The sequence below is a fragment of the Mytilus edulis genome, chromosome 6 (genome assembly GCF_963676685.1).
Source record: "Mytilus edulis chromosome 6, xbMytEdul2.2, whole genome shotgun sequence".
NCBI lineage: Eukaryota > Metazoa > Mollusca > Bivalvia > Mytilida > Mytilidae > Mytilus > Mytilus edulis.
In genome coordinates this window covers 89,925,809-89,953,407 of record NC_092349.1, presented here as the reverse complement: position 1 = coordinate 89,953,407, position 27,599 = coordinate 89,925,809, and the positions used below count along the sequence as shown (strand labels likewise).

The window sequence follows — 27,599 nt, the reverse complement described above, 5'->3', positions numbered from 1 at the left end:
GTTAATTGTCTCTTTGACCCAGTCCCAATTTCCATACTTCTTTCTTAAAATTACTGTAAATGATAAATGTGAGCACACCTTTGTCCTAAATTTGGTGCTCCTCCCAACAAATCCAGCTCATGGCAGAAAGGTCAAATATTCTTATGTCTTCCTCTTTCAACTTTATTATTGCAAGAACCCCTGAGGGTTCATGCAAATTTATTAGTAAGAAATATAGTTTATGGAGGAAGATTCGAAAACTAAATTATTTTTCATTCGGAACTACACTTATTCATTATATCGATCTATATTAGTCTCCTGCAATTAAGAGCACCACCATACGGGTGTATCTAAGATATTTAGAACGTGGCAATAAAGAACATTTTACAAATCGCTTATTCATTTATCTTCTTTATGATAATAAACTAAATGTATCTATAGATCACTTTTAATACTTTCAAACATGTATGTCTTCAAGGGTTAACATTAGGTCCTTTAGTTTTTGTTCATATTTTTCGGAATTTATCTGCATGACCTGTGACATTACATTTTATGGTGTTGATCAATTCGTGTGACAGTCAGGCGGTTTGTAATTCTATTAAGCTGTTTTTTGTGTACTGCCCTAAATGGGGGAGGAGAAGGAGATGTTTGGCTAGCCACAAAACCATGTTCAAACCACCAACAACAGGCTCATAATTTGATATTAAACATTAAACAACTTTGGAAAGGTGCAATATTGAAATCGGTTGGTTATTTTCTAAAATTTGACGTTTTTAACATAGACATAGACATCCTATATAGATTTTTTATAATTGTAAAAATGTTACGCATATCAGGGAAATGTTTTTATGAGTATATTGATTTCTCCCAACAAAAATTAAAATATAGTTAAGTAGCTCTGTCTTTTCAATTCATATAGGCCATTGGACGTCTTAGTGCTAAGGCCGGTCTGCCAATGCTTAAAGAAGCTCAGTTGTCAAAACATGTTGTCTTGGATGGATCCCTTATAGATATGTTACTAGAATTAAGAAGCTGTAAAAAATCACAACAGGAACTAACAGAAATGATAAACATTCACCAATCAGCAATTGACATTCAGGGGTCAAAACAAGGTGAACAAATAGCTCAACAAGGTGAACAGTTAGCACAACATGGTGAACAAATTGCACAGCAAAGTGAACAGATAACAAAACAAGGTGAACAAATGAAAAAACAAGGTGAGATATTTTCAGTATTTAATTGTTTTGTTTTTATACGACCCCAAAAATTGAAAATTTTTTGGTTGTATATTGGTATCACGTTGGCGTCGTCGTCTGCGTCGTCGTCGTCTGAAAACATTTGGTTTTCGCACTAAAACTTTAGTATTAGTAAATAGAAACTTATGAAATTTAAACACAATGTTTATGACCACAAGAGAAAGGTTGGGATTGATTTTAGGAGTTTTGGTTCTAACAGTTTTGAAATTAGGGGCCAAAAAGGGCCCAAATAAGCATTTTCTTGGTTTTCGCACTATAACTTTAGTTTCAGTAAATAGAAATCTATGAAATTTTGACACAAGGTTTATGACCACAAAAGGAAGGTTGGGACTGATTTTGGATGTTTTGGTTCCAACAGTTTAGAAATTAAGGGCCAAAAAAGGGCCCAAGTAAGCATTTTCTTGGTTTTCGCACAATAACTTTAGTATAAGTAAATAGAAATCTATGAAATTTAAACACAAGGTATATGACCACAAAAGGAAGGTTGGGATTGATTTTGGGAATTATGGTCCCAACAGTTTAGGAATTAGGGACCAAAAAGGGGCCCAAATAAGCATTTTTCTTGGTTTTCTCATCATAACATTAGTATAAGTAAATAGAAATCTATGAAATATAAACACAAGGTTTTTGACCATAAGAGGAAGGTTGGGATTGATTTTGGGAGTTTTGGTCCCAACAGTTTAGGAATAAGGGGCCCAAAGGATCCAAAATTAAACTTTGTTTGATTTCATTAAAATTTGAATAATTGGGGTTCTTTGATATGCCAAATCTAACTGTGTATGTAGATTCTTAATTTTTGGTCCCGTTTTCAAATTGGTCTACATTAAGGTCTAAAGGGTCCAAAATTAAACTAAAATTGATTTTAACAAAAATTGAATTCTTGGGCTTCTTTGATTTGCTGAATCTAAACATGTACTTAAATTTTGATTATAGCCCAGATTTCAAATTGGTCCAAATCAGGATCCAAAATTATTATATTAAGTATTGTGCAATAGCAAGAAATTTCAATTGCACAGTATTGCGCAATAGCAAGAAATCTTCAGTTGCACAGTATTGTGCAATAGCAAGTATTTTCAATTGCACAGTATTGTGCAATAGCAAAAAATATCTAATTGCACAATATTGCACAATAGCAAGAAATTTTCAATTGGAGTTATCTTTCTTTGTCCAGGTTAGTAGTTGAATCAACTTAAATCATTGTTTTATACAATCGGCCTAGCCAAGATCAGATGTGCATTTCATATTGGGCTGTAGGCTTGTAAAGACAAGAAGATACACTTTACATAAGTAATACATCTTTGAACTGAAGAAGAGAATGTAGGGTTTCACAATGAATATCAAATATCATGTATAGGTGTTACCGTTTTGAAAAAAAAACTAAAATACACGCTGAAAATGGGCAAAATTTCACGTTATGTTGTTTCATTTAAAATATCGCTGTTTTTATCAATTGATAGTTAATAAGTGAACTTAATTTGAACTACATTATTAATTCAATGTTTTTTTTTGTAATTTGTTTATTTTTGACATAAAGACAGAAAACAATCAAGCAGGATTACACACATGTACAGTTTCAAGTATGGTCTTAAAGATATTATTATTATATGACAACTCTAAATAGCAAGACATACAACAAAGTATAACTATTATTTTCGTACAATTTATAAATATTTAAATTATTAATTCAATGTTATCGACAATTTATTCATCTTTCTTTTACTGGTTGTTGCAACAAAAAATCTTCAGTGGTTACAAAGTTATGATAAAAAGTTGAATACTATGCGTTTGTTATGAAATTTTGTACTTTTGTTTTTAGCTTGCTCAGTGTAGTGATAAAAGAGAAAAAAATGAATCAAATATATGCTATTATGTGTTTTGTTTTCTCTTCTAGTATATACATTATCAAAAACTACCTCATTTATCAAAATTGCAGTACCCTTGCTGGAGATATATGCCATCAAAGTTGGATATACAAATAAAGTGAAAAAATGTCTTGTCCGTAGACATGCATTCCCTAGTAAACTGGAAGCAAAATTATATAAATGTTGCATTGCTAAGTTCATGTTCTTTTGTAGATATGAAAACACTACTAACATTTTTTTTCTACCATCTATTAATAGAGGAAAAAATTCAAAAATATATCAGAATGTCTTGTCCGTAGACATGTCTTTTTATCAACATTGGTTGGCTTTATGGGTCTTAAGTAGTCCTATGTGTTGTTTAAACTTAGAAATATCTTATTTTTAGTAAATAAATGGTAATTTAAGTGTTCTCAATTTTTGTAAAATTACTTTACAGGAGTGGATTTTAAAAAGTGTCAGATTATCAGTCATAAAAAGCATACCTTATTTTACTTCAATATTGTTTATTCCAGTTGCTGCATACCTTAACAGATTAACTAAATCAAAGGAAGAAAAAGTATTTCTCTCTCTCTAACTTTATCTTTTGCATTTCAGTATTAACAGCAGATGAGGAAGTGTCTACGGACAAGACACTTGTACATAACAAGTATTAAATTCATTTATTTGTCTGCTATGGAACTTAAATCTTATTTATAGGTGATGAAAATTATCTATTCAAATTAAAACTCAGTATTTTCAACATAAATATAGTCACAATTAATTCTAACAGATTTTTTTTTAACTGAAATTGTCTTGTCCGTAGACATTACCACAATATATTTGTATCCAATTTCCTTGAGTTCAGCCTAATTTGATAGGTAAAATGTGTGTTATTTTTTCAAGAGAACACATTCAACTATGTCAAAATTGAGTTTTAATAATAGTTTGACTGTTTTAAACAGTCAGATATATGGATTTCAGTTAAAAGAATGTGTCTTCATTTTGGCTTAATCAATAAATTATTGAGATATGTAAAGAATTATGGGTACATTTTTATATTTTCCAAAATTTAAAAAACACAGCTTAAAATTTAATTAGTAACTTTTAATCTTAACTTTAACAATCATCTTTGAAAGCATTTAATTGAATATCAAAAAAATGTCTTGTCCGTAGACATTATCAAAATGTATTTGTTTCCATTTTCCTCGAAGTTGAGCATCATTTGATAGATAAACCTGATGAAATGTATGTTTTTTTTTCAAGAGAACCCTTTCAGCTATATCAAAATTAGGTATTGATAATGCATTTCATTAAATATGAATACACTGTCTTGTCCGTAGACAAAACATATAAATTGTATTGCTAAGTTTGATTGTTTATTGTAAGAATATGCATCAAGCTATTTTAAAGATCTATACACCAAAAGAAAGGTTTTTTTTGGAAGTTTTGTTATTTATGGATAATTTTTGATATAGTTTTATCAGATAAGATTAATGATCAAAGACAGCTACTGTTGTTTGAAATAACTGTGAGTTAAACACGTTCTTGCCATTTTTTTTCAACTAAAATGTTTGATATTCAATAATTCTAAACATATTTTGTTGTCTTTGTCATTGACCAAAAATCTGACACTGGTGACCATGTCTTGAAGCCAACCATTAAAGAAATTATACAGTTTTTAAACACCATTTATTTAATAAAAATATTAAATATTTCTTCCAAAAACTGCATGTAATTATATAAATGCTTCCAGTGTTAGCCTAACGATGGCAATTTTTCATAATTTAAACCATTTTTGAACCAAAATATCAAAAGAGTTTTTCCCTGAGGTGATACTCATTTTTGACTTCATGTGAAACACAAAATGCACATCTGATTGTGGCTAGGCCGAATATACAATGTATATTCACTTTTACTACCAACTGATAAATTAAAACAATCTTTACCATTCAGTGATAACAAGCACTTTTTTTTTACATTTTAATATTTTATGATGTAATTAAATGAGTTGTTATTGTTGCAAACTCCTTAGAAATTTGAATTGAGATCAGTTTTAGAATAAGGGAAAGAAAAGGGCATGTGAAAAAAAATTGGGTGGGGGGATTGTTAAATTTTTCTCATTTCAGATTTCATAAATAAAAAGAAAATTTCTTTAAATATTTTTTTGAGAGGATTAATATTCAACAGCTTAGTGAGTTGCTCAAAGGCAAAAAAAATTTTTTAAAGTTCATTAAGACCACATTCATTCTGTGTCAGAAACCTATGCTGTGTCAACTTTTTAATCACAATCCAAATTTATAGAGCTGAATCCAGCTTGAATGTTGTGTCCATTCTTTCCCCAACCGTTCAGGGTTCAACCTCTGCGGTCGTATAAAGCTGCGCCCTGCAGAGCATCTGGTTTAGTTCTGTAGCCATGATTCTGATGACATATACAGTAAGATTGATTCAGTATATATGTAAAGCAAAAAAGGTGACCCACATAAGCAATTCTTGTGGAATGGTGTACATACCTTTCTGAAATTATACCACAAAAGGATGGTCAGGATTGGCTTTGGGGGGTCATAGATGTTGCCCTTGATGAATTAGGGGCAAAAAAGGGGGAAAATACAGTTTTTCTGATTAACGGATAAATACTTAAGACAATTTGAAAGCAGTTAAAAATTATGTATTACGAAATGTTGTCGGGTGATTAGCTGTCAATTTATTTTTTAAGTTACTACTGAATGCTGATTGAGGAATATAATTCTTACCATAGTTATGTTTGTCATTTTCTATTTTAAGACTTTTATAATAAATTTCAAAGGGAAATTTCTTCAAATATTTTTTTTAGGGGGGAGGTGCCAGTACACGACAGTTGCAGTCTGATCACCTTGAAACTTAGTGCACATGTTTTTATAGTAAGATCTTTCTAATCTTAATGCCAAGTTAGAGTTTTCATCCCAATTTCAGTGTCCACTGAACATAGAAAATGATACTGTCCTGCTTCAGGTTAAATTGTTTGGTCAAGGTAGTTTATGATGAAATTGAAGTCCTATTAACTTGAAACTTAGAAGACATGTTTCCTATCATCTTTCTAATTAAATATCAAATAAGAGTAATGACCCCATTATCATGGTCCACTAAACATAGAAAATGATAACTGCAAGTTGGGCATATGTTTACAATGGACACATCCTTGTGGTTCTGTTTTCATGGTTTTTCTAAAATAATAAACAATAAGTCAACCATATTTTGTATGTGGAATGATTGTAAGGTGTACTTATCTGTATGGCAATTATCATCTGACCATGACCTCATTTTCATTGTTATTGGTCGAGGAAGTTAAGTGTACCAAGTGGTGAAATAGAAACCATCCCTTCAAATGTTTTTACTGACACCATTGCAAATTGTTCCATCATTATGAATTATCTGTTTGACATTTGTTCTCTTTTCTGGAATTTGACATCAAAATTTGCTCTTGCATAACCAGCACAATGGGTATCACGTGTGAAGTAGGATCTGATTACCCTTCCTGAGCACCTGAGATCATCCCAGTTTTTTGAAGGGTTCTTCTTACGCAGTCTGTAGTTTTCTATAATGTGTTTGAGGGAGTTGGATTGTCTTTTGGTCTTTATTTGTTTTTTTGCCATGACGTTAAAGTTGTCAGTTTGTATTCGATGTACATGATGTATGAGTATGACTTTGAATATCCCTTCAATTTCTTCCACCTCTCTTGTAACAATTTTCAAACAGACTTACTATATAAAAAAACAAATGGGAAAGAAGGGTATATTTCAAATATAAATGTTTCTGAGGTTTTCATTTATATGTTAAAATTGAGAATGGAAATGGGGAATGTGTCAAAGAGACAACAACCCGACCAAATAAAAAACAACAACAGCAGAGGGTCACCAACAGGTCTTCAATGTAGCGAGAAATTCCCGCACCCGGAGGCGTCCTTCAGCTGGCCCCTAAACAAATATATACTAGTCCAGTGATAATGAACGCCATACTAATTTCAAAATTGTACACAAGAAACTAAAATTAAAATAATACAAGACTAACAAAGGCCAGAGGCTCCTGACTTGGGACAGGCGCAAAAATGCGGCGGGGTTAAACATGTTTGTGAGATCTCAACCCTTATATATATTGGTTAAATAAAAAAACCTGAAGTTATCTTTTAAACTGATTATTATATTGTGTAAGTAATATATTGACCAATTTATGTAGCTGTTTTCCATTTCCAGGTCGAAGTAATCAAACAAGACTTGAGGGTAAATATTTACTGTTTGTTTCTCCAAAGTATATTATATGAAGCAATGTCTTTATGTCTGCTTACAGGTCATATTATTATAGTATACTTTTGTTCTATCTGTCTGTCTGTCGTCAAGATGTTTGACCAATAACACAAAAACGCTTTCACCCATTTTCATGAAGGCTCCTTGTTAATTTTATAAACTTGAGGTTGTAAGTTTCCGAGTAACGAGAGTTTATTTATAAAAATATGTGGATTACCCAGTTTTCTGACAGTAATTATTTATGAAGATTTAGTGAATTGTCTATAAATAATCAGATAACCAATACTTTTATACATATGAAATTAAACAGACCTAGAAAAATCTATTTGCACAAGTTTGCTATCTTTTAACATCTATATTAATGTTTATACCACTGATATGAAGGTTTGCAGTCTATGGAGGTCAACCTGATAGTTAATTAGACTGTGTCTAGACTAAAATACACACGAAAACATGAAACATATTATCCAGTCCATGCCTTGTAAATTGTGTGTTTTAAACTTTTTATAATTTGGATACTAGTATACGTTTTAGTATGTTATAAATCAAACATGAGAACTTACGTCAAATCTGTGAACATGAATTTGACACCCAATGCCCCTTTAATGTAGTTAACCATATGTCAGAACTGAAAACTCAGCACATATGTTTTTATGGTTTGAAAATTTACAAACGTAGCGTTATGACAGTTATCAAAGGTACCAGGATTATAATTTAGTACGCCAGACGCGCGTTTCGTCTACATACGACTCATCAGTGACACTCATATGAACCAGATTAAAAAGCTTACTGAACATGCTGAACATGGAAGCAATAAAGTACATATATGGTTTAATGTCATTTGCATGATTTGGACATAAGACATATCGCCGCTGGGCTTCAAAATGTCGTATATGACTTTTTTGCCTAAAAATACTTTTTGACACCAATGGTCTGGGCGGGAGGAAATATTTTGTATTACAAAATAGCATACAGTTAGACCAATAAGAATGTGTGAAATAAGACATATTACAAAATTGCCAATGTCAGTTGTTTGTAAAGTTTGCTTCCAAAATGTTGTATGAAAACTTGAAAATCGTTGTAGAATAGCTTTGGTAAAAAAATAATTGTACATTTCTTTATTTCTGTGAAAATAATTTAAGTTCTTGGATAATCCAGAAATGTCAAAGTTTTTATTTGACTGCTATTTACAAAAATGTTTAAGTTCACATACGACATTTTGGAAGCATGCATTTTGCCAAAATTTTCAAAGCCTCTGTTTGTGAGATATTTTTTTCGTGAAAAATTGGTAATTTACAACATTTTAGAAGCCCAGCGACAATATAATTCTTCATCTATTCTAAAAGTATAAGTGCACAATAAATATATGCTAGGATTGATATTGCGAATTTTGTATTTCTATCAGATAATGTCAAGGGGTGAACTTTTCTTTTGTTTATTAAGTCTCCCAAACAAAGTTTGGGGAGACTTATTGTTTTTGCTCGTTTGTACATTGGGGTCTATTAAGGGGAATTTGGGGGGGGGGGGGGGTAAAAAGGAGGGAGGGGTTTACTATAGAACCCTATGGGATTTTATTTTCTAAAATTTTCAAATGAATATAACTTGAAAACTGTAAGTGATAGATACATGCAGTTTTCTGAAATGATTATAGGACAATAAAACAAATCACATGAAGTATAGAGGGAGTCCCTGGGGGTCATCCCCATCCCCTTCAATTTGAGAATATGCTTTTATCTTGTAAAAGGTCCAGATCCCCACCCCTAAACCATATGTATTCTTGAATTGGACAATAAAACAAATGAAATGAAATAAAAGGGAAGTTCCTAAGGGGTCACCCCACCCCCTCTTGTTTGAAAACTTGTAAACAATCAACATCCCCACCCCTAAACCATATATATTCTTGTATGGGACAATAAAACTAATCAATTAAAATTAAAGGGAAGTTCCTGGGGGTTACTCCAACCCTGTTCAATGTGAGAATGTGCTTGTAAATGGTCCAGATACCCACCCCTAAACCATATATATTCTTGTAGGGAACAATAAAACAAATGAAATGAAATAAAAGGGAAGTCCCGAGGGGGTCACCCCATACCCTTTTGTTTGAAAACTTGTTAACGGTCAAGATCCCCACCCCTAAACCATATATATTCTTGTATGGGACAATAAAACAAATCAAATGAAATGTAGGTAAAGTCCCTGGGGTCACCACCAAACCCTCCTGTTTGGATACTTGTAAATGGTGGAGATCCCCATCCCTAAGCCATATATATTCTTGTATGGGACAAAAAATTAAATCAAATGAATATGGGACCATATGAATGACGAGTTATGGGAGCTTTGTTTGGGAGACTTCGTAACAGCATCCTGTTACAATTACTTCTTGTTTCTGAATTGAGATAAAAATTCAAATTCTCCTAAAAAAGTGATCTTTAAGGAATATCAAAATAAAATAAAGAACAAGAAAAACATGAAAAGTTTTTTGTAAGGATTTGTCAAATACCAAATCACTGAAATATATTTATATTAGAATATTCATGATAACGTACTTGTGTGGTTGTTAGATAGTTGTTGAAGATAAAAACAGGATTAATAATCTGTCACTGGTCTTTATGTCCTATTTAAATTCTATTTATTTATTTTCATATTAACTTGTATAGGATATACACATTGATAGTCAATAAACGTAACATTGATGGTTTACTTATTGTACTGAGGGCACTTCTGTTTTGAATTTTCCTTTGATTTCAATATTTGTGTTATTTTACATTTTACCATTTTATGCTTTAATCATTGATATTATTATTATGTGAATTTAACTTCAATTTGATAGTTGATTATTAATTGATTAAACATCGATAAATGATTATCATATATATAGATCATATAAACATTGATAGATGATTATAATTTGATTAAATATTGATATATGATAATTATGTGATTTAAACTGATTTTAGTTATATTCAAATACTCATATCATATATTATAGAAGATATACGAGCTCTTATTGAAGAAGATGTAAGAGAGGGTACATTTGTGACTACTAAGGCAGTGACGGATGGTTTATTACTACTGAAACAGAATGGAGTCTTGTTGATAACTGGATATGCAGGTACAGGAAAAAGTCGGATTGGTCGCCATATTCTACATATGTATTGTACGGAAAACATATCATATAAATGCATCAAACTGAATACATTGGGTGAGTGGGAATATATGGTCAGTACAGAACATAATGTGGTGGTTTTACTGGACGATATTTTTGGTGAAACAAATTGTATTTACAATAGAGAAATATATACCAAAATTCTAGACAAAGTTCATGCATATGTATGTCAAGGGAACATTAAAGTTATTATAACAATCAGAGATACTGTTAAACGTCAATGTCAAGAAGTGTTTGACAGTCATAGATTATTTCAGTATGAATTCATTGATCTTAGTTCACAAAAGTATCTACTAAGCCAGGAGGAGAAATGCACTGTTCTCACAAAATACATGGAAACAGTTCGTCAATCAGACTTTATAGGAAGTAAAGGATATGTTGACTGTAATGGTGATCTAATTTTAAAGGATGATGAAGTTTCGAATATTACATTGGAGAATCCAGTCAAAGGATTTCCTTTAGCAGTGTATCAGTTTGTCCATAACAACAAATATTTTAAGCTTGGTAGTAAATTTTTCGACAGGCCAACAGAGGCCATGTTAGAAGAAATGAATGCAATAAGACGTAAAGGTGAGAAACACAGGAGGTTTATGATACAGTATGCAGTAATGGTCTACACAGCAGTTAATGAAAACTGTATTAACCCGATGTTAACACCACTATTACAGAGATTCTAAATATAATTGATGCAATCTATGGAGAGACTATCAAACTGAAAATATGCCACATATCAGATGCAGTTAATGAACTTAAAATAAGTCATTTGATAAATATTCCAAACCAAAGATCTTACAAATTACACCATCCTACACTTCAGGAGAGTGTTATTTTATCTTTTGCTCAGATAGATGAAGCAAATATTAACAAGATCATACCTTTAATCAGCTACTCATTTTTCCAGAAGATGGTAAAACCAGCATTATACATAGAAAAAGAGGGAGAAGTAGTATTGAGAGTTCGTTCTAACAGTTGTGAATTATTGGCTAAAAGATTAGTGGATTTTCACCAAGAAGCCAGTGATAGTTATGAATTGTACTGGTTTATACAAAACTTATGTTATACTGAAATATTCCACCACGAATATAGTATCCTGCTACCTTGTTTTTTAGAAGCTTTTGAAAAGGAAGATGACAAAGAAAAACATACAGAAAATATGATCAGATCTGGTGAAATGGATAATTTTGAAAGTCATTTTTTACTAATTAAGAACAAAGAGAAATTTTTTGCTTTCTTACTTAAGACATTGGCAAAATTAAAAAGTCAGTTAGATATATATAACTTTGTATTGAAGACATTTAATACAATAATAAAAACCAGCAGTAATCATGTAACTATTGGTTTCATGAAATCTGCTTTAATTACATCTTTATATGTGATCTGTTCAACTGAAGATGTAAGATATGTTAAAGCTACATTGGACATAATAGAAGAACACAAAATACCTGTTTTACTTGATCAAGGTATTTTACCTACAAACATACATAGCATAGCTACCATATATCCATTGAGATTAGAATCTAATGATGAAACATGTGTTTTTCTTACATCATGTATATGGAAAGCATATGAAGTATGTAATATACCTGTGTTGGAATTCTTACTTTCAAAATACGTTCGGAATCCGTTTGATATCAATTTATTTTTTAAGAGGATACGATTATCTAGAAGAAGATTTCTTGACTCGTCATTATTTTCTTTTAAACCACTGAAATGGATGATAGAAACATTTCCAGACCAGGAATTAGATGACCCTAACTTTATCTTAACAGCTGCCTGCAAGTACCAGATGTTTGATACAGTGGAGTATCTGGCTTGTAGATGTAAAACAATTGATGAAATTTCCTGTCTTCAAGCATTTGTAGATAGAGATAAAATAATAATTCCTTTTAATAAAAAAATATTTGATTTTCTTATTAAAAGAATTGACATAACTTCGAAAGACCTTATTCCTGTTGTAAAGTCAGTTATAAAGACACAGAATGTTCCAGATTATATGTGTGATGCTTTTCTTCCAATCTGCATAAATAATGCAAATTTATTGACTTTGGCTTGCGAGAATGGACAATTCTATCTTGTAAATTTAATAATTGAAAGCAGCCACATTGAACAGTTAGACATTCAGTCAGCCCTTATGGCAGCATGTAGGGAATGTGAGAGAAATCATTTTAGCTACCATTGGAAAGCAGATGATGAAGTTGAAAAGTTAAGAATAGTAAAATATATGGTTGAAAAAGATGGATATGAACAGCTCGATTTGAAAGCTTTATGTCAACAGGCATGTTCTTCCAAAAGAATTAAAATCTTAGAATGGTTTGTTCAGAGCATTGATACACCTAGAATGGATGTGTATACCATAATAAATTCAACTTTAGTTAATAAAAGATCGGACATATTAGAACACATAATGAATAAGATTGAAATAGAAAGTTTAGATAAATGGGAAGTTTTAAAATCTGTAACTGAACACTATACTGCTGAATGTTCTTTTACAATATTGAAAATAGTACGCTCTATCTGGGATAGTACACATGAGAAGGAAGTATTACACATGGAAGAAATAGTAAATAAAGCGTATGAAAGGAAATGTTTTGAGATATTGATGTGCATTCATGAAAACTGTCATCCAAATATATCTGTTGATTCAAAGAAAGTATTAATGTTAGCATGTGAAGATTGCAGGTTGGATGTAGCAAAGTGGGTACTTCAGACTTTTGAACAAACATCATTGGATATTGATGGAGGTGAATTATTTCTGATAGCATATAATAAAACATATACAATATTACAGGAACAGTCGATAGAAATGGTAAAGTGGATTCTTGCCAGTTTTCAAATAAAGGGGTCGGATATTATATCAGGTGTGTTAAAATTAATAAGTATTACTATGAGCAAAATGATGAGAAAACGCAATAAATCATCAAATTTAATTATATATTTACTTGAAAAATATTTCAGTTTCTTAAATACAGACGATATAAAAGAAATGATAAACAAATCTCTTGAACAGAAAAAATATTTTCTTGTGAATTGGTTTCTTGAAGAAAGAAGTTATTGTTCATTTAATAAACAGATGATTCTGAACAAAGCCTGTACAGACAATGAGATAGAAACAATTAAGATATTAAGTAAATATTTCTATGCCTTGGACATGACACAAGCAATTATCAATGTATGTACCTCACCATCATGTTTTAGCTATGATATATTAAAAGTGAAAGATTATAAGGCTAATCAATCAGTTTCGTGTTTGAGTCTTTTGTGGAATGAAGTTAATAAAACTGGCCATGATTCAATTGATATGAGATTAATAGTGAGTACAGTTTGTAAGGAGAAAACAGTCAGTGATCAGGCTATGACATGGATTCTCATAAACCTTCCACTAGATCAAATTCCAATCAATGAGGTGTTAATAACTTGTTGTCAACAAAGTAAAAACCAGCACGTGAAGTATATTCTTCATAAAGTTGCCATTGAACAGCTTAACATAAAGGAAGCATTTGTTAAGGCGTGTCAGGCATTCCCAGACTATTCGTTTCGAGTTACGTGGAGAGAGAAACATTATAAACAAATATACCTAATGATTGTAGATTCGTTGTTCCAAATGCAAAGTGAAAAAGATTCTTCTTTAAAGTTAGTTCTGAATGAAATAATTGGAAATAAAAAGTTTGATCTCCTGCTGTACTTTTTACAGTCAGGGTATTGTAGGAACATTAACATGAATGATCTTTTAAAAGAAGCATGTAGATATGGACACGTTAAACTGGTCCACTGGATTGTATCAAATGTTGAACATAAAGAACTGGATATTAAATCTGCATTTCATGAGGCTTGTGATGGTGTAAATTACCGTGATATTCGCTTTGGTGGAAAAAAACTGGAAAATATCAAGTGTTTATCTTTAATGTGGCACTATATACATGATATAAACATGTTTGAAATAGATACTGTATTAAAAAAAATGACAGAAACGTCTGATTCAAATTCAGATGATGACCTGAAAACCTGGTTACTTTACATTAAGAACATAAATCGGAGAATATATCAATCTGACAATGCATTGTTAAATACTGAAGAATATATAAACAAACCAAGTCAACAAGTAAATGATGGGCAATGTTGTGTAGAAGCTTCACAAGACAATAATAACTAAAACAGCAGAGATGAGCAGCATGAATTTCCATTACCAACAAAAAGATTGCGTTTAGAAAGAGAAGAGCAAACATAAATAAATTATAATATATGTAATGAATTTCAAAATTATATTATTTAATTTAGAATGAATATTAATTTTAGATAGAAAGTTTTGGGTTGCATTATTTATAAGTGGTTTTGTGATTATTATGGTTATACTTGGATTGCTAATGGTCATAGCGTTATTAAAACTCCTGTTCAATCATGGGTAATTTTTAAATGGATAACATCAGTAATAATTATTGTTTTGTAAATATGTTGTTCAAACTTTAATCAGTAATAATCATTGTTTTGTTAATATTTTGTTCAAATTTTAACCAGTAATTATCTTTGTATTGCAAACATGATGTTCAACTTTACATGGGTATTAATCATTATCTATCATTTAATTGTAAATATAATGTTCATACTTTGACATTGAAGTAATAATTATCATATTGTTAATATCATGTTCAAACTTTGATAAGCTATAATCATTTTATTGTAAATATGATGTTCAAACTTTGATCAGTTATACCTATTCTATTGTAAATATAATGTTTAAACTTTGATCAGTAATACCCATTCTATTGTAAGTATGACGTTCAAACTTTGATTAGTTATACCCATTCTATTGTAAGTATGATGTTCAAACTTTGATGAGTTATACCCATTCTATTGTAAGTATGATGTTCAAACTTTGATGAGTTATACCCATTCTATTGTAAGTATGACGTTCAAACTTTGATGAGTTATACCCATTATATTGTAAATATGATGTTCAAACTTTGATCAGTTATACCCATTCTATTGTAAGTTTGATGTTCAAACTTTGATGAGTTATACCCATTAAATTGTAAGTATGATGTTCAAACTTTGATGAGTTATACCCATTCTATTGTAAGTATGATGTTCAAATTTTGATGAGTTATACCCATTCTATTGTAAGTATGATGTTCAAATTTTGATCAGTTATACCCATTATATTGTAAGTATGATGTTCAAATTTTGATCAGTTATACCCATTCTATTGTAAGTTTGATGTTCAAACTTTGATGAGTTATACCCATTCTATTGTAAGTATGATGTTCAAACTTTGATCAGTTATACCCATTCTTTTGTAAGTATGACGTTCAAATTTTGATCAGTTATACCCATTCTATTGTAAGTATGATGTTCAAACTTTGATTAGTTATACCCATTCTATTGTAAGTTTGATGTTCAAACTTTGATGAGTTATACCCATTCTATTGTAAGTATGATGTTCAAACTTTGATCAGTAATACCCATTCTATTGTAAGTATGATGTTCAAACTTTGATCAGTTATAATCATTATGATGTTATTATGATGTTCAAATTTTGATCAGTAATAATCTTCATGTTGTTTCAAAGAAAACACCTTCATCTATATATCAATCTAATTGCACAATTATCATTATATTGTTAATATCATTCCCAAACTGTGATCAGTTATAATAATTGTAAATATGATGTTCAAATTTTAATCTGTTATAACCATTGCATTGTAAATATAACGTTAAAACTTTATCAGTAATACTCATTATATTGTAAATAAGATTTTCAAATTATTACAAGAATAATCTTTTAATCGTTTATATGGTGTTCAAATTTGATCAAGGATCATCATTCTATTGTTAATATGATGTTCGAACATAAATCAGTATCATAATCATTATATTTTAGATATGTTCAAACTTGGTCAGTAATAATTAACAATAACATTGTAAATATCAAGTTCAAACTTATATTCGTAATAATTTTGGTATACAAAGTTGTTTTTAAATTGGTTCAGAAATTAGTATTGAATCATACATATTTATAATTATTGTTTTGAAACTTAGATAAGTGATATGTAATTCTTTGAAAAAAACTCTTGTTCAAACATTATTAAATCATTATATTGTATATGTTTTGTTTTATTCTAGTGAAGTTTGACAAATTTTGTCTGAATATAGATTAACATGATAAGAGATGTGGGGTATATGTCAATATCTAGCATTCCAACAATGAAAATAAACCATATATAGATTTAATCAAACAATATTTGACATACTAGGGGGTCAGTGCAATTTGTCAAGCTCTTTTCCTTACAACTGCTTTGAAGTGTGTACTCATCAAGGGGGGAAATATGTATATATGTTCTGAAGGGACTTTCTGATTAGAATTTTTCTTGGAGTCAGAATTATTATTTTATATTTTCATTTTTCTATACTGTTAATTGAAGAATTGAAGAATTGGTACAATGTTGTTTAAATGTTTTAAAAATTAGTGTAATTTTACTGAATCTTTTCAAATTTCTAAAAAAAAGTTGAATACTTACATGTACCTTTTGTGTGTTGTCATTATAGTAGTAATTGTACAATTATCAGTTTTCTGCTATGTGAACATTTTTATAGTTCATTTTCCTCGCCTGACTCGTTATGGGAGAATTAGAAATACCTGGCATCCATTCGTCTGGTTTTATTAGTTCTCTCATGTGTTCAATTGTTGTCAAATTTTATGAGACTCATATCATAGGTTGAAATCAGCAATGTCGTGGACAAGTTCAATAATAAACAAATTGTTTCCCCAGGAAATGTTTATAATATGAAAGATTGCATTGTTAGTGTTCTCATGTGTACAATGCATGCCAATTTTTGGTGATTCTTATATCAATGGTTCATTTCAGCACTATCTTGGACAAGTTTTAATGTAATGATTGATAATTTTTAAAATAGTTTTTATATATATACGCGTTATACCAATAACGTTGTGGACAAGGTCTATGTAGAATGAAAGTTAACTTGTTTAAGGGTAAGCTAGATAATTGGTACAATTTTTACGCCAACCATTGTGACCAAATAACATGTTTATTCTGTTTTTTTGCTATTTACAATAACTTAGTTTCAGAATTAATTTTTTCCAGATATCATCATATTCCAAGAGTCTTGCTTTATAAGAAATAATAATCATTATATTGTAAATAGCAAGTTTAAACTTAGATCAGTAATAATCTTTATATTTCAAATATCATGTTCAAACTTGGACCAGTGTTAACCATATTAACCATTATATTGTAAATTTCATGGTTAAACTTTGTTCAGTAATAACCATTTTGTTGTAAATATCATGTTAAAACTTGTATTATAAGTGCATACTGTAAATGCAAAACTATGTAATTGTGAATTTTTAAACATTGGACAAAAAAGTTATACTGATTATTGTATTATAAATTTAATTTTTTAACTTCGACAGGCTGAATACTGAACCAATTTCAACTAAAATAATTAAGACTTGAAGTAAAATATAAAATTTCTCTTACACTACAGTTTGCAAATATTTTAGTATTAATGCAATTCCTAAAAGCAATTGTGTACATTTCTGTCACTTGAAATACCCTCCTTGAGTGTTGCCCCTTTATATCTTGGTAAATTGCATTTTCATTTTCGAGTATGTCCCAAACTTAAGTTTCCCCCATCGAAATTTTAGAGTTATGTCCTTTTTAACTTGGAAAATTGCAGAGCTTGAGTGGGGGAATTTGTGTCCTCCTACATATTATTCTTTTATTTTTTTTTATTTCTGAAAAGGTGTATACTAGCTGTACCAATAATAAAATTACATTTATTGTTCTTCAAATAATAATTATATAATTATTGTCTATTATTGCTTAGATTATCTTTAACATTGTTTTATTATTTTCTGTATAATCAGCTTTTATAATTTTCTTATCTTATTTATATTCAGTTTTGATAGGTTTATGATGAGTTTATTTATCTTATTTAAGATTACTAGTAAAATGTGTGTATGTTTCATGAGTTATTACTGGTTTTTGATTATATAGATCATTTGACTAACTCTTAAGTCACCATTGTAACCAATGATAAATTATAACTTGTTCATCCTGAGTTCAAAAGGTTATTGACAAAAACAAAGTATAAGATCATTTGTTTCATTCGTAAGAATTGTTTTATGTATATTTACTGCAACTATTAATGAAATTTAAACGCATAAATGTCAAGTTGCAGCTTTGGTGATAATAATATATATTCTTAAGTAGTACCCAACACCTTCACGGAGATTAATTTTGCTCGTTTAATTTTCATAAAATTTTGAAAAAGTATTTACTTTGGAACATTGACAAAAATATAAAAATTTAAAAAAATTGATTTTGATCATTGAGAAGCTTTATATTCCCTTGACAAGTCAAGATAATTAAAACGTTTAGCTGATTTGACAGAGTTATTTCCCTGCAGTGTTAGGTACCACTTTAATTCATTTTAAAATGCATCTGTAAAACAGAATATCCTCTGATACTAATTTTTATACATCGGCAGAAAAGGTTTTAAATTAAACTCCGTATGATTTCATTAAAAAATGAATATTAAGTTTTTTTGAAATGCCGAATCTAAATGTGTTTATGATCCAGTTTTATACGACCATTAACGTCCAAAACGTCTAATGAAAACTTGGCTTGACTTTAGGAAAAATTGAGTTCAAGGGGTTCTTTGATATACTCAATCTGCCGTAAATAAAGATTTTGAATTTGGGCCTGGTCCACATTAAGGTCCAACGGATCAAAACTTGGTTTGATTTATACAAAATTCACAGGGTTATTTGAATTGATGAATCTTAATATGTATTAAGGGTTTTGATATTGGACTATAAAGGGTAAATGTCAAATTTTCTAATCCAAATTCAGACCTGTAACAAGCTTTATTTTGTGTCCATACTTGCCCCGACCATTAAGGGCTCGACTTCTGATGTTGTATCAAGCTGTCCCCTGTGGAGCTTTTTATTTGAAATATGTTCTTGTCTATTGAAAGCTTTGACTGATAACCAAATTTAATTATTCTATGCTCATTATTAACATTTAAACAAATCACTTACCTATGATTAACTTTGCCAAAGCTATTCCTGAAAATAGAATGTTAAAGAATTGAGATAACAGTAGTCCTTTTATTAGCAAAGACTGATAGGACCAGGTGATACTGGTGTTCTTTGATCGTGGTAGCTACTTTTGATGTTACCCCATAAATATCGCATTTAATTATATAATACGAAGCTGTATGGGGATACAGGCTATTAAGAACTCTGGTCAATACACATTCAAAAGGAGAAATAGTTATAATATGTTATTATATCTTCTTTTCTAATAAACTATAATCAAATGGATTCATGAGTTATTTCTTAGTTATTCTCAACAGACCTTTTAAGTGGATACTAGTTTATAATAGGATAGACATCTTCAGCCGGAAAGCACACCCAACAAAACACACAACAATTAGCTATTTATTGTATTGTTCTTTGTGGAACATCGAAGACGAATATTTTACCATCTTTAGCTTTTTGTCAAAACAACAATATTTCTATCCTTGGAAACATGTTATAAAAATGTTGAATATTCTACTCCATACTTTATTTTGCCTTTTATTACGATGTCAAAAAATTGCGGCCGTGTCATGGTAAGGCGATGTCCTAATTGCGCGTATTGCTTGCCCTTTTTGGTTTTCATCATATATTTCTGATCAATTTTCCAGAATTTTGAATTATTCCAGATACAAATAATTTCTTGTTAAGATCATAAAGGTGACTTATGTTATGAAGTTTCCATCTGTTATATGTCCTCATTTCATGGTTCAGTGACTACAGATTTCTTGTAATATTATTATCTTTCTTATTATAAATAATAGGATAACTACAAATATAAATATTTAGCGTGTGCGTACCTCATGCCCGTCAGACAGTTTTCATTTGACCTCGACCTCATTTCATTTATTAGTAAACAAGGTTAAGTTTGCGAAGTATTAGTCAATATATCAAATACGATTAACAGATAGATATAGGAAGATGTGGTGTGAGTGCCAATTCGACAACTCTCCATCCAAGTAACATTTTTTTTTTAAAGTAAAACCACTATAGGTCAGTGTACGGCCTTCAACACGGAACCATGGCTAACACCGAACAACAAGCTATAAAGGGCACCAAAATTACTAGTGTAAAACCATTCAAACGGGAAAACCAACGGTCTAATCTATATAAAATTTAAAAAACGAGAAACGAGAAACACGTATAAATTACATAAACAAACGACAACTACTGTACATCAGATTCCTGACTTAGGACAGGTGCAAACATTTGCAGCGGGATTAAATGTTTAAATGGATCCAAACCTTCTCCCTTTTTCTGAAACAATGACATAACATCACAACATAGAAAAACACACGATAAAATATCAATTGGCAGACTTAACTCAATCAAAAAACGTACATTAATTATATAATAGTTGTTGAAAAACTGGTCATTATCGTGATATTTGGACTGTCATACTGTCGATAATGACCAGTTTTTCAAGAACTATTATGTTTATTTCATTGAGAAACCATGTTTTAGAAAATTCTCATAAATTCAAAACGCCTAAAGCGAACTCGAGTAGTTGTACGATTTCTATTGCAAAGAGTGAAGATCAGTCGTAGTAATACTGCCATTCATTTTAGTGCAACTTTTCAGTATATAAATATTTAATCAAGTTCTCTTTAATTGTCGAGCCTGCGACTTTTGTCGCAGAAAGCTCGACATAGGGATAGTGATCCGGCGGCGGTGGCGGCTACGACGGTGGTGTTAGCTCACTTCTTAAAATCTTTATATTTTAGAAGGTGGAAGACCTGGATGCTTCATACGTTGTATGTGGATGCCTCATGTTACGAAGTTTCTATCAGTCACATGTCCAATGTCCTTGACCCCATTGTCATGGTTCAGTGACTACTTGAAAAAAAGTTAAGATTTTTTGTAATGTTAAATTCTCTCTTATTATAAGTAATATAAGTAATAAACTATATTTGATATGTGCATATCTTGCAAAGTCCTCATTCACGTCAGACAGTTTTCACTTGACCTCGACCTCATTTCATGGATCAGTGAACAAGGTTGTGTTTTGGTGGTCAAGTCCATATCTCAGATACTTTAAGCAGTAGGTCTAGTATATTTGCTGTATAGAAGCATTGTAAGGTGAACATGTCCAACTGGCAGTTGTCATCTGATAAAATTGAGAATGGAAATGGGGAATGTGTCAAAGAGACAACAACCCGACCAAATAAAAAAACAATAGCAGAAGGTCACCAACAGGTCTTCAATGTAGCGAGAAATTCCCGCACCTGGAGGCGTCCTTCAGCTGGCCCCTAAACAAATATATACGCCATGACCTCATTTTCATGGTTCAGTGGTTATAGTTAAGTTTTTGTGTTTTGGTCTGTTTTTCTTATTCCGTATGCAATAGGCCTACTATATTTGGTGTATGCAATGATTGTAAGGTGAACATGTCTAGCTGGTAGGTGTCATCTGACCTTGACCTCATTTTCATGGTTAAATGGTCAAAGTTAAGTTTTTGAGTTTTGGTCTTTTTTTTCTAAAACTATATGCAATATGTCAACTTTATTTGGTGTATGGAAATATTTTATGATCTATATGTCAGTCGCACAGGTTTTATTTGACCTTGACCTCATTTTCACGGTTCATTGCTCTGTGTTAAGTTTTTATGCTGTCAAAATTAGTCTGTTTTTCTTAAATTATAAATATAAGCAATAGGTCAACTATATTTGTTGTTTGGAAGAATTGTTAGCTGTACATGTCTGCCTGGCATGTTTCATCTGACCTTGACCTCATTTTCATGGTTCAAAGTTCAATGTTTAGTTTTCAGGTTTATGTGACGGTTGTTATAAAGCTTTATATTGAGGACTTTCAACATAATATCAATGATTAGTAAAGAAGGCGATACATTTCAGTGTGTTCACTCTTGTTGTATATAATTAACGAAAAAAATAATAAAAACTTCATCAACTTAAATATAATATTAAAAAACAGGATTATGTTTTATAAAAGGTACATCTCTCTAAACAGAGAAACCACGCCCAGTCGGTTATAAACAGAGAAACCACGCCCAAACAATAATTATCAGACGAAAAGCACGCCCAAACTGTCAATATCAGACGGAAAACACGCCCCACCGGTCATTATCATGTAAAATTTCGTTAACGACCAGTTTTCTAGTCCGTTTTGTTCTGTTAATGACCGATGCAATTTATTACTGAAGATTAATGAATGTCCTGTGACCCCTTTTTATCCAATAAGAGAATCTTATTTTCAATCGATATGAAATAATACACTATAAACGAATAAATTTGATCTGCAATATCTGAATGCAAATGCACAGTTAAAAAAAATGTTAGGGACAACATTCAAGGCCAAAAAGCAAACACACAAGTCAAAACAAAGCCATGTCAAGACACCACTGCGAAATATTAAACCCTTCGCAAAATATTTCACTTTAGAAAAAAAAAAAAAACGGTTTTAAAAAAATACAGGTCAATCTTGAATTTTATACAAATGTAGTAAGAAGAAGTGATAGTCCAAATAAACAAAGTTGGAATATAGACAAGATCCATATAAATATAAAACAACAAAATAGCATTATAAGCATTATCAACAGGTCGAATTAACAAAAAAAAATACGATTTGAGGGTACTCGCAGTTACTGACAGCTAGTTAAAAGCCAAAAACAAGTAATAATAAAAGAAATCATGCATCAGATACTAAAATCAACTAAAACACATCCCACGGATTTAGTATTTTAACGTCATGAACAGTCAGAGAAGATATGACTTGTGCAATGCCAAAAATAAATGTATCAACAGGTAGTAGGACAGTGAGGAGGGACTTCAATAGAAGCTACGCAGGTTTTATTTGACCTTGACCTCATTTCGAATTTCAGGGTTCATTCCTCAGTGTTGCGCTTTTGGGACGTTTTTCTTAAACTGTAAGAAATACGTCAACTATATTTGTTTTATGGAAATAGTTGATGATGGACATGTCAGTTGCGCAGATTTTAGTTTACCTTGACCCAATTTGTATGGTTCATAGCTCAGTGTTTAGTTTTTGTGTTCAGGTAAGTTTTTCTTATGTAGCAACATTTCAGCAGCGCCTGCATACGGAGTATATACCTCCCAATTGATACGAGCTTGTATTTCCTACCATGATTTTATGATATAGGGTTGCTGCTCACAAGGAAGCTTTTAAACCAAGATTCTCAAAACTATAAGCAATAGATCAACCATATTTGGTGCATGGAATTATCTTTAGTTGAACTTCACCTCATTTTCATGGTTCAATACTCAGTGTTAAGCTTTTGTGTTTAGGTAAGTTTTTCTCAAAGCAATACTAGTATTTCAACTATATATTTGTTGAACGGAAGGATTGTAAGGTGTATTTGCCTATCTGGCATGTATCATCTGACCTTGACCTTATTTATATTATGGGAATAGTTGATGATGTTCATTTTAGCGTGTGTACACTAGTTCATGGAAATTCATGTTTCTATTCCATGTCTTGTCAAATGATTAATACAATACATTTATATAATATTAAACAGAGAGTTTAGGAGAAAAATCAGAAACAAAGCTGGTTTTACCAGCCACCAATTCTGCAAAAATCGTTGACATTTCAATTAAACAAATGCGTACAATATATATCTGAGAGAAGAATTAATTAAGAAGAAAAATTCATGAATATACAATATATTTTGTGGAATCGTAAAATATTACATTTTCTGATCCCACGACCCGTGCATTGTGTATAATATGTTTAGGAACTTCTACTATATCTCCCGGTTTTAACACTACAATTTGTCCATACATACTAAACTGAAAATTTCCCGATATAATGGCATCCTTTTTCGAAACGTCATGCCTGTGATCTGGGAAATCTGTCCCAGGTTTGAAATAATATTTTAGATAACTATATCCTTGAAATCGTAGTTTCTTTTTCATATTTTCTGAACTCAGTTCTCCGTCTTCGCGCGAGTTCCATTTCTCAATGTTTAATTTTTGTTGACAGCTCATTTACACATCTGTATTCTGGAAAGGCACAATGGAAAAATCTAATATTTGACTTTTAATGATAATATAAATGTTTTACTATATTTTTATAAATATTATATTATTGATTTTATTTTTGGTATTTTAACGGCACTTTTTGGATAGAAAAACTGACAATCATTATTTGTTCGAACCCCGCTCGTGCGGATGAACTCGACTCCAATCTTAATTGACTTCCTATCGAAGGTCGGTGGTTTTCTCGGTGCACTCCGGCTTCCTCTCCCAATAAAACTGGCATCCACGAAATAGCCTAAATGCAAATTTTTGGAAAAAAAAAGTTTGTTTTCAGTTTTTGGAGAAAAAAATAATTTATTTGTTTTGACCCTGAGGAAAAAAAATTGTTTGTTTGACCCTCAGCTGCCACTATATGTAATGCTAAAATTGAAAGAAAAAAGTTGTTTTCGACTTGTCGCCAAAAAAAAAGATTGTTTTTCGCCTAAGGCAAAAAAAAAAGTTTGTCCAGGAAAAAATAATCATTAATAATAGTACAATACATTGTTTTGGTTTGGATCGGTTATTTATTTGTGAATGGAAGATCTTTGATAAACAGTCAATCAAATATTGGAAGCGACCATTGAAAATTCATGTACTTAAAATTTATAGAAAGAGATATATACCAATGCATATAATTGCATTCACTGTAAAAAAAAATTAAATGGCTGCCACTTAGTGGCAATGAGGGAAGGGTGACATCCGCTATTGCTTGCAATGACAATTCTAGTTGTTATTGGCTTTGAACTAGCTGTAGTAACTACTACCGTTCTCTCTGGTCTGTACCTAACGTCTTTCTTGTTAGTTGGATGTATACATATCCTTCCACGTCCGGTCTATGATTTTGTTGCTTGTTTTTCTGCTTTGTATCAATCTGATGAATTAAGCCCTTTTCAACTGGTTTTTGTAGTTTGTTCATTAAACCGCTGTCCAAAGTTTAAAGGGCGCTTATATGTTTTATCCCGCCCCTCTCTGTATTTGCTTGTCCCAAGTTGTTTGAATTGTTCTCGAGGATTTGTTTTATATTTGTCCAGAGTATATGTCTCTGATTTGTCTTAGCTTGCTGCTTCGGGGAGGTTTAAAGCTGACTATAATGCAGTAAGGGATTTGCTTATTGTCTTTCATTATTTTGATGTTGATTAATTTTAATTATGTCTTGAGAAATAAAATTTTATAGGAACCTTTTTCATAGACTAAAATTAGAGTACGGATACAAAAAAACTGCCCAAGGAAATTGAGTGCCGGATATATTTCACTAGTATGGACTTATTTTCCTAGAAATTTTTTTCAAGGGATTTAAATTCATAGGCAAATTCTGGCCGCGGTCTTGATTACGTAGGAAGAAAAGTCCAGGCGGACATAATTACCTTACCTTACCTCTGTATCTTTAACCCCCTTTGTAGAGGAACCATACGCTAGTATGTATAACTTGTGGTCTTTCTTATATAATACAGTAATGCCTCCACCAAATGTGTTGCAGTGCTGAGACTATATACAAAGTGAGATCCTACCCACACACAATTATACAATTCCGTTATCATGTATTTACAATGTTTCTGTGTTGATTAAAAGTCAAGTCACATACTTTAAAATTCCTCCCTTTCTTTATATATACACTGGTATCACATTTATACCCCTAACCGATTGACGTATTCTTTAAAAGTTAGTATTGATCTTTAAAAATATCAACAGCACTATTCCATAATTGCGGTAAAAACGGTAAAAAGATAAAAGAATGATGAGTGCCTCTTCCTCGTGAATTAAAAGTTGTATTACAAAGTATTATCTAAAAGTTATATTCATTTCTTCTGAAAGGTCCTTCATGTATTGTTTAAAATTCTGTTAGCTATATATAATCTAAAATATTTTCACTTTAAGATCACACACTTTAATAAAATGTCATCACTAGCATAACTTTAGTATGTATATATATGCTAAAATAGGTTCGTTATTTTCGCTCTTTGAAATTGATTAGTTTCTTCTTTTTTACTGTGGAAGCGATTATCTTTTTTTTTTTTAGAGTCATAATCATTATAATTATCATCCACATACTATCTTATAGCGGGCTATATGTAACTGATATATTAATCGTCTAGTTAGGCGTTCTACTTTTGCTACACTGGCTGGGGAGAGTTTCCTTGATGTTGCTACCAGTGTGATGTCCAAAATTATTTGTAACTTTTCACTGTCCAATAGTTCATTAAATTGAATTCCAAGACTGTTTAGTACATCAACTGTTTCTAGAAGTATCTTGTTCCTGATATTTCGGAGTTGTATGCAGTGTAATATGAAAGGAGTCACAGTTTCATCATCCTTTGAGCGTAGCAGGCACTTAGAATCGGTTTCATCCTTATACATTTTTATTCGCTTACTTTGTAGAGTATATGATCCTGTAAGCAGTTTTAGTTTAACTGGTAGTCTTGCCGTATCTATGGCTGAGTGGCAGTTAATTCTGGATAGAGGATGAATTTTACCTTTGTCAAGGTTTCCCGTTGTGAGATGGTCTAGTCCTTTATACAGTGGCAGCAGTTGCACTATTGACTTGCTCCAGTAATTATACACTGTTCTCTTGATGTTTGAGGTCCACAAGGATTTTTTGACAGGGTTGTCCAGGTACCATATAGCTTCTTGCAGATTGTACTTCCTGAGCATATGTTTTATGGCTACGAACCAACTAGCACTTTGGTTGTTTTTTACGGTTAGTTGTCGTCTAGCTAGCGATTTTTCTATACTTTCTTCATTCTGGTTACAGATGTTGTTGAAGAGTCCAAGTGCTCGAATATGTATTTCGGCTTCTACTGGCAATATTCCGGTTAAGATGTTAATAGTTATATCTGCTACGCAAGTTGGTAATGAGAGTATTTGCCAGAGTAGCTTTTTGGGAAATTTTCGATTAGTGCCAACCAGCTTGTTGTAGGTAGTATTAGCACCATGCCATAGAGAAGTACTGGGGATACATATATTTTGTACAGATGTACCATTGTCTCTACAT

At 31.2% G+C, this 27,599-nt stretch overlaps 2 protein-coding genes across 2 annotated transcripts in view; both read left to right on the top strand.

The window, feature by feature from the left end:
* The window catches only part of LOC139528861 (uncharacterized), a 39,059-nt gene extending 31,689 nt beyond the window's left edge, over positions 1–7,370 (top strand). The window contains exons 3-4 of the mRNA XM_071325078.1: positions 899–1,196; positions 7,303–7,370. Of these exons, the coding sequence (XP_071181179.1) occupies positions 899–1,196; positions 7,303–7,370 (366 nt within the window). The remainder of the gene's footprint in view (positions 1–898; positions 1,197–7,302) is intronic.
* A 189-nt stretch (positions 7,371–7,559) lies between these two features.
* On the top strand, positions 7,560–13,011 carry LOC139526746 (uncharacterized). Its single transcript, XM_071321910.1, has 2 exons — positions 7,560–7,584; positions 10,343–13,011. The coding sequence occupies exons 1-2, from the start codon at positions 7,560–7,562 to the stop codon at positions 11,194–11,196; spliced, it is 879 nt and encodes a 292-aa protein (XP_071178011.1). The 3' UTR covers positions 11,197–13,011.
* The last annotated feature ends 14,588 nt before the right edge of the window (positions 13,012–27,599 follow it).

Bases quoted from the DNA above. Each gene is read 5' to 3' on its own strand.
- LOC139526746 (XM_071321910.1), top strand. From the start codon at position 7,560: ATGTGGATTACCCAGTTTTCTGACA. The intron at 7,585-10,342 runs GTAATTATTTAT...CATATATTATAG, and splicing joins GATTACCCAGTTTTCTGACA to AAGATATACGAGCTCTTATT.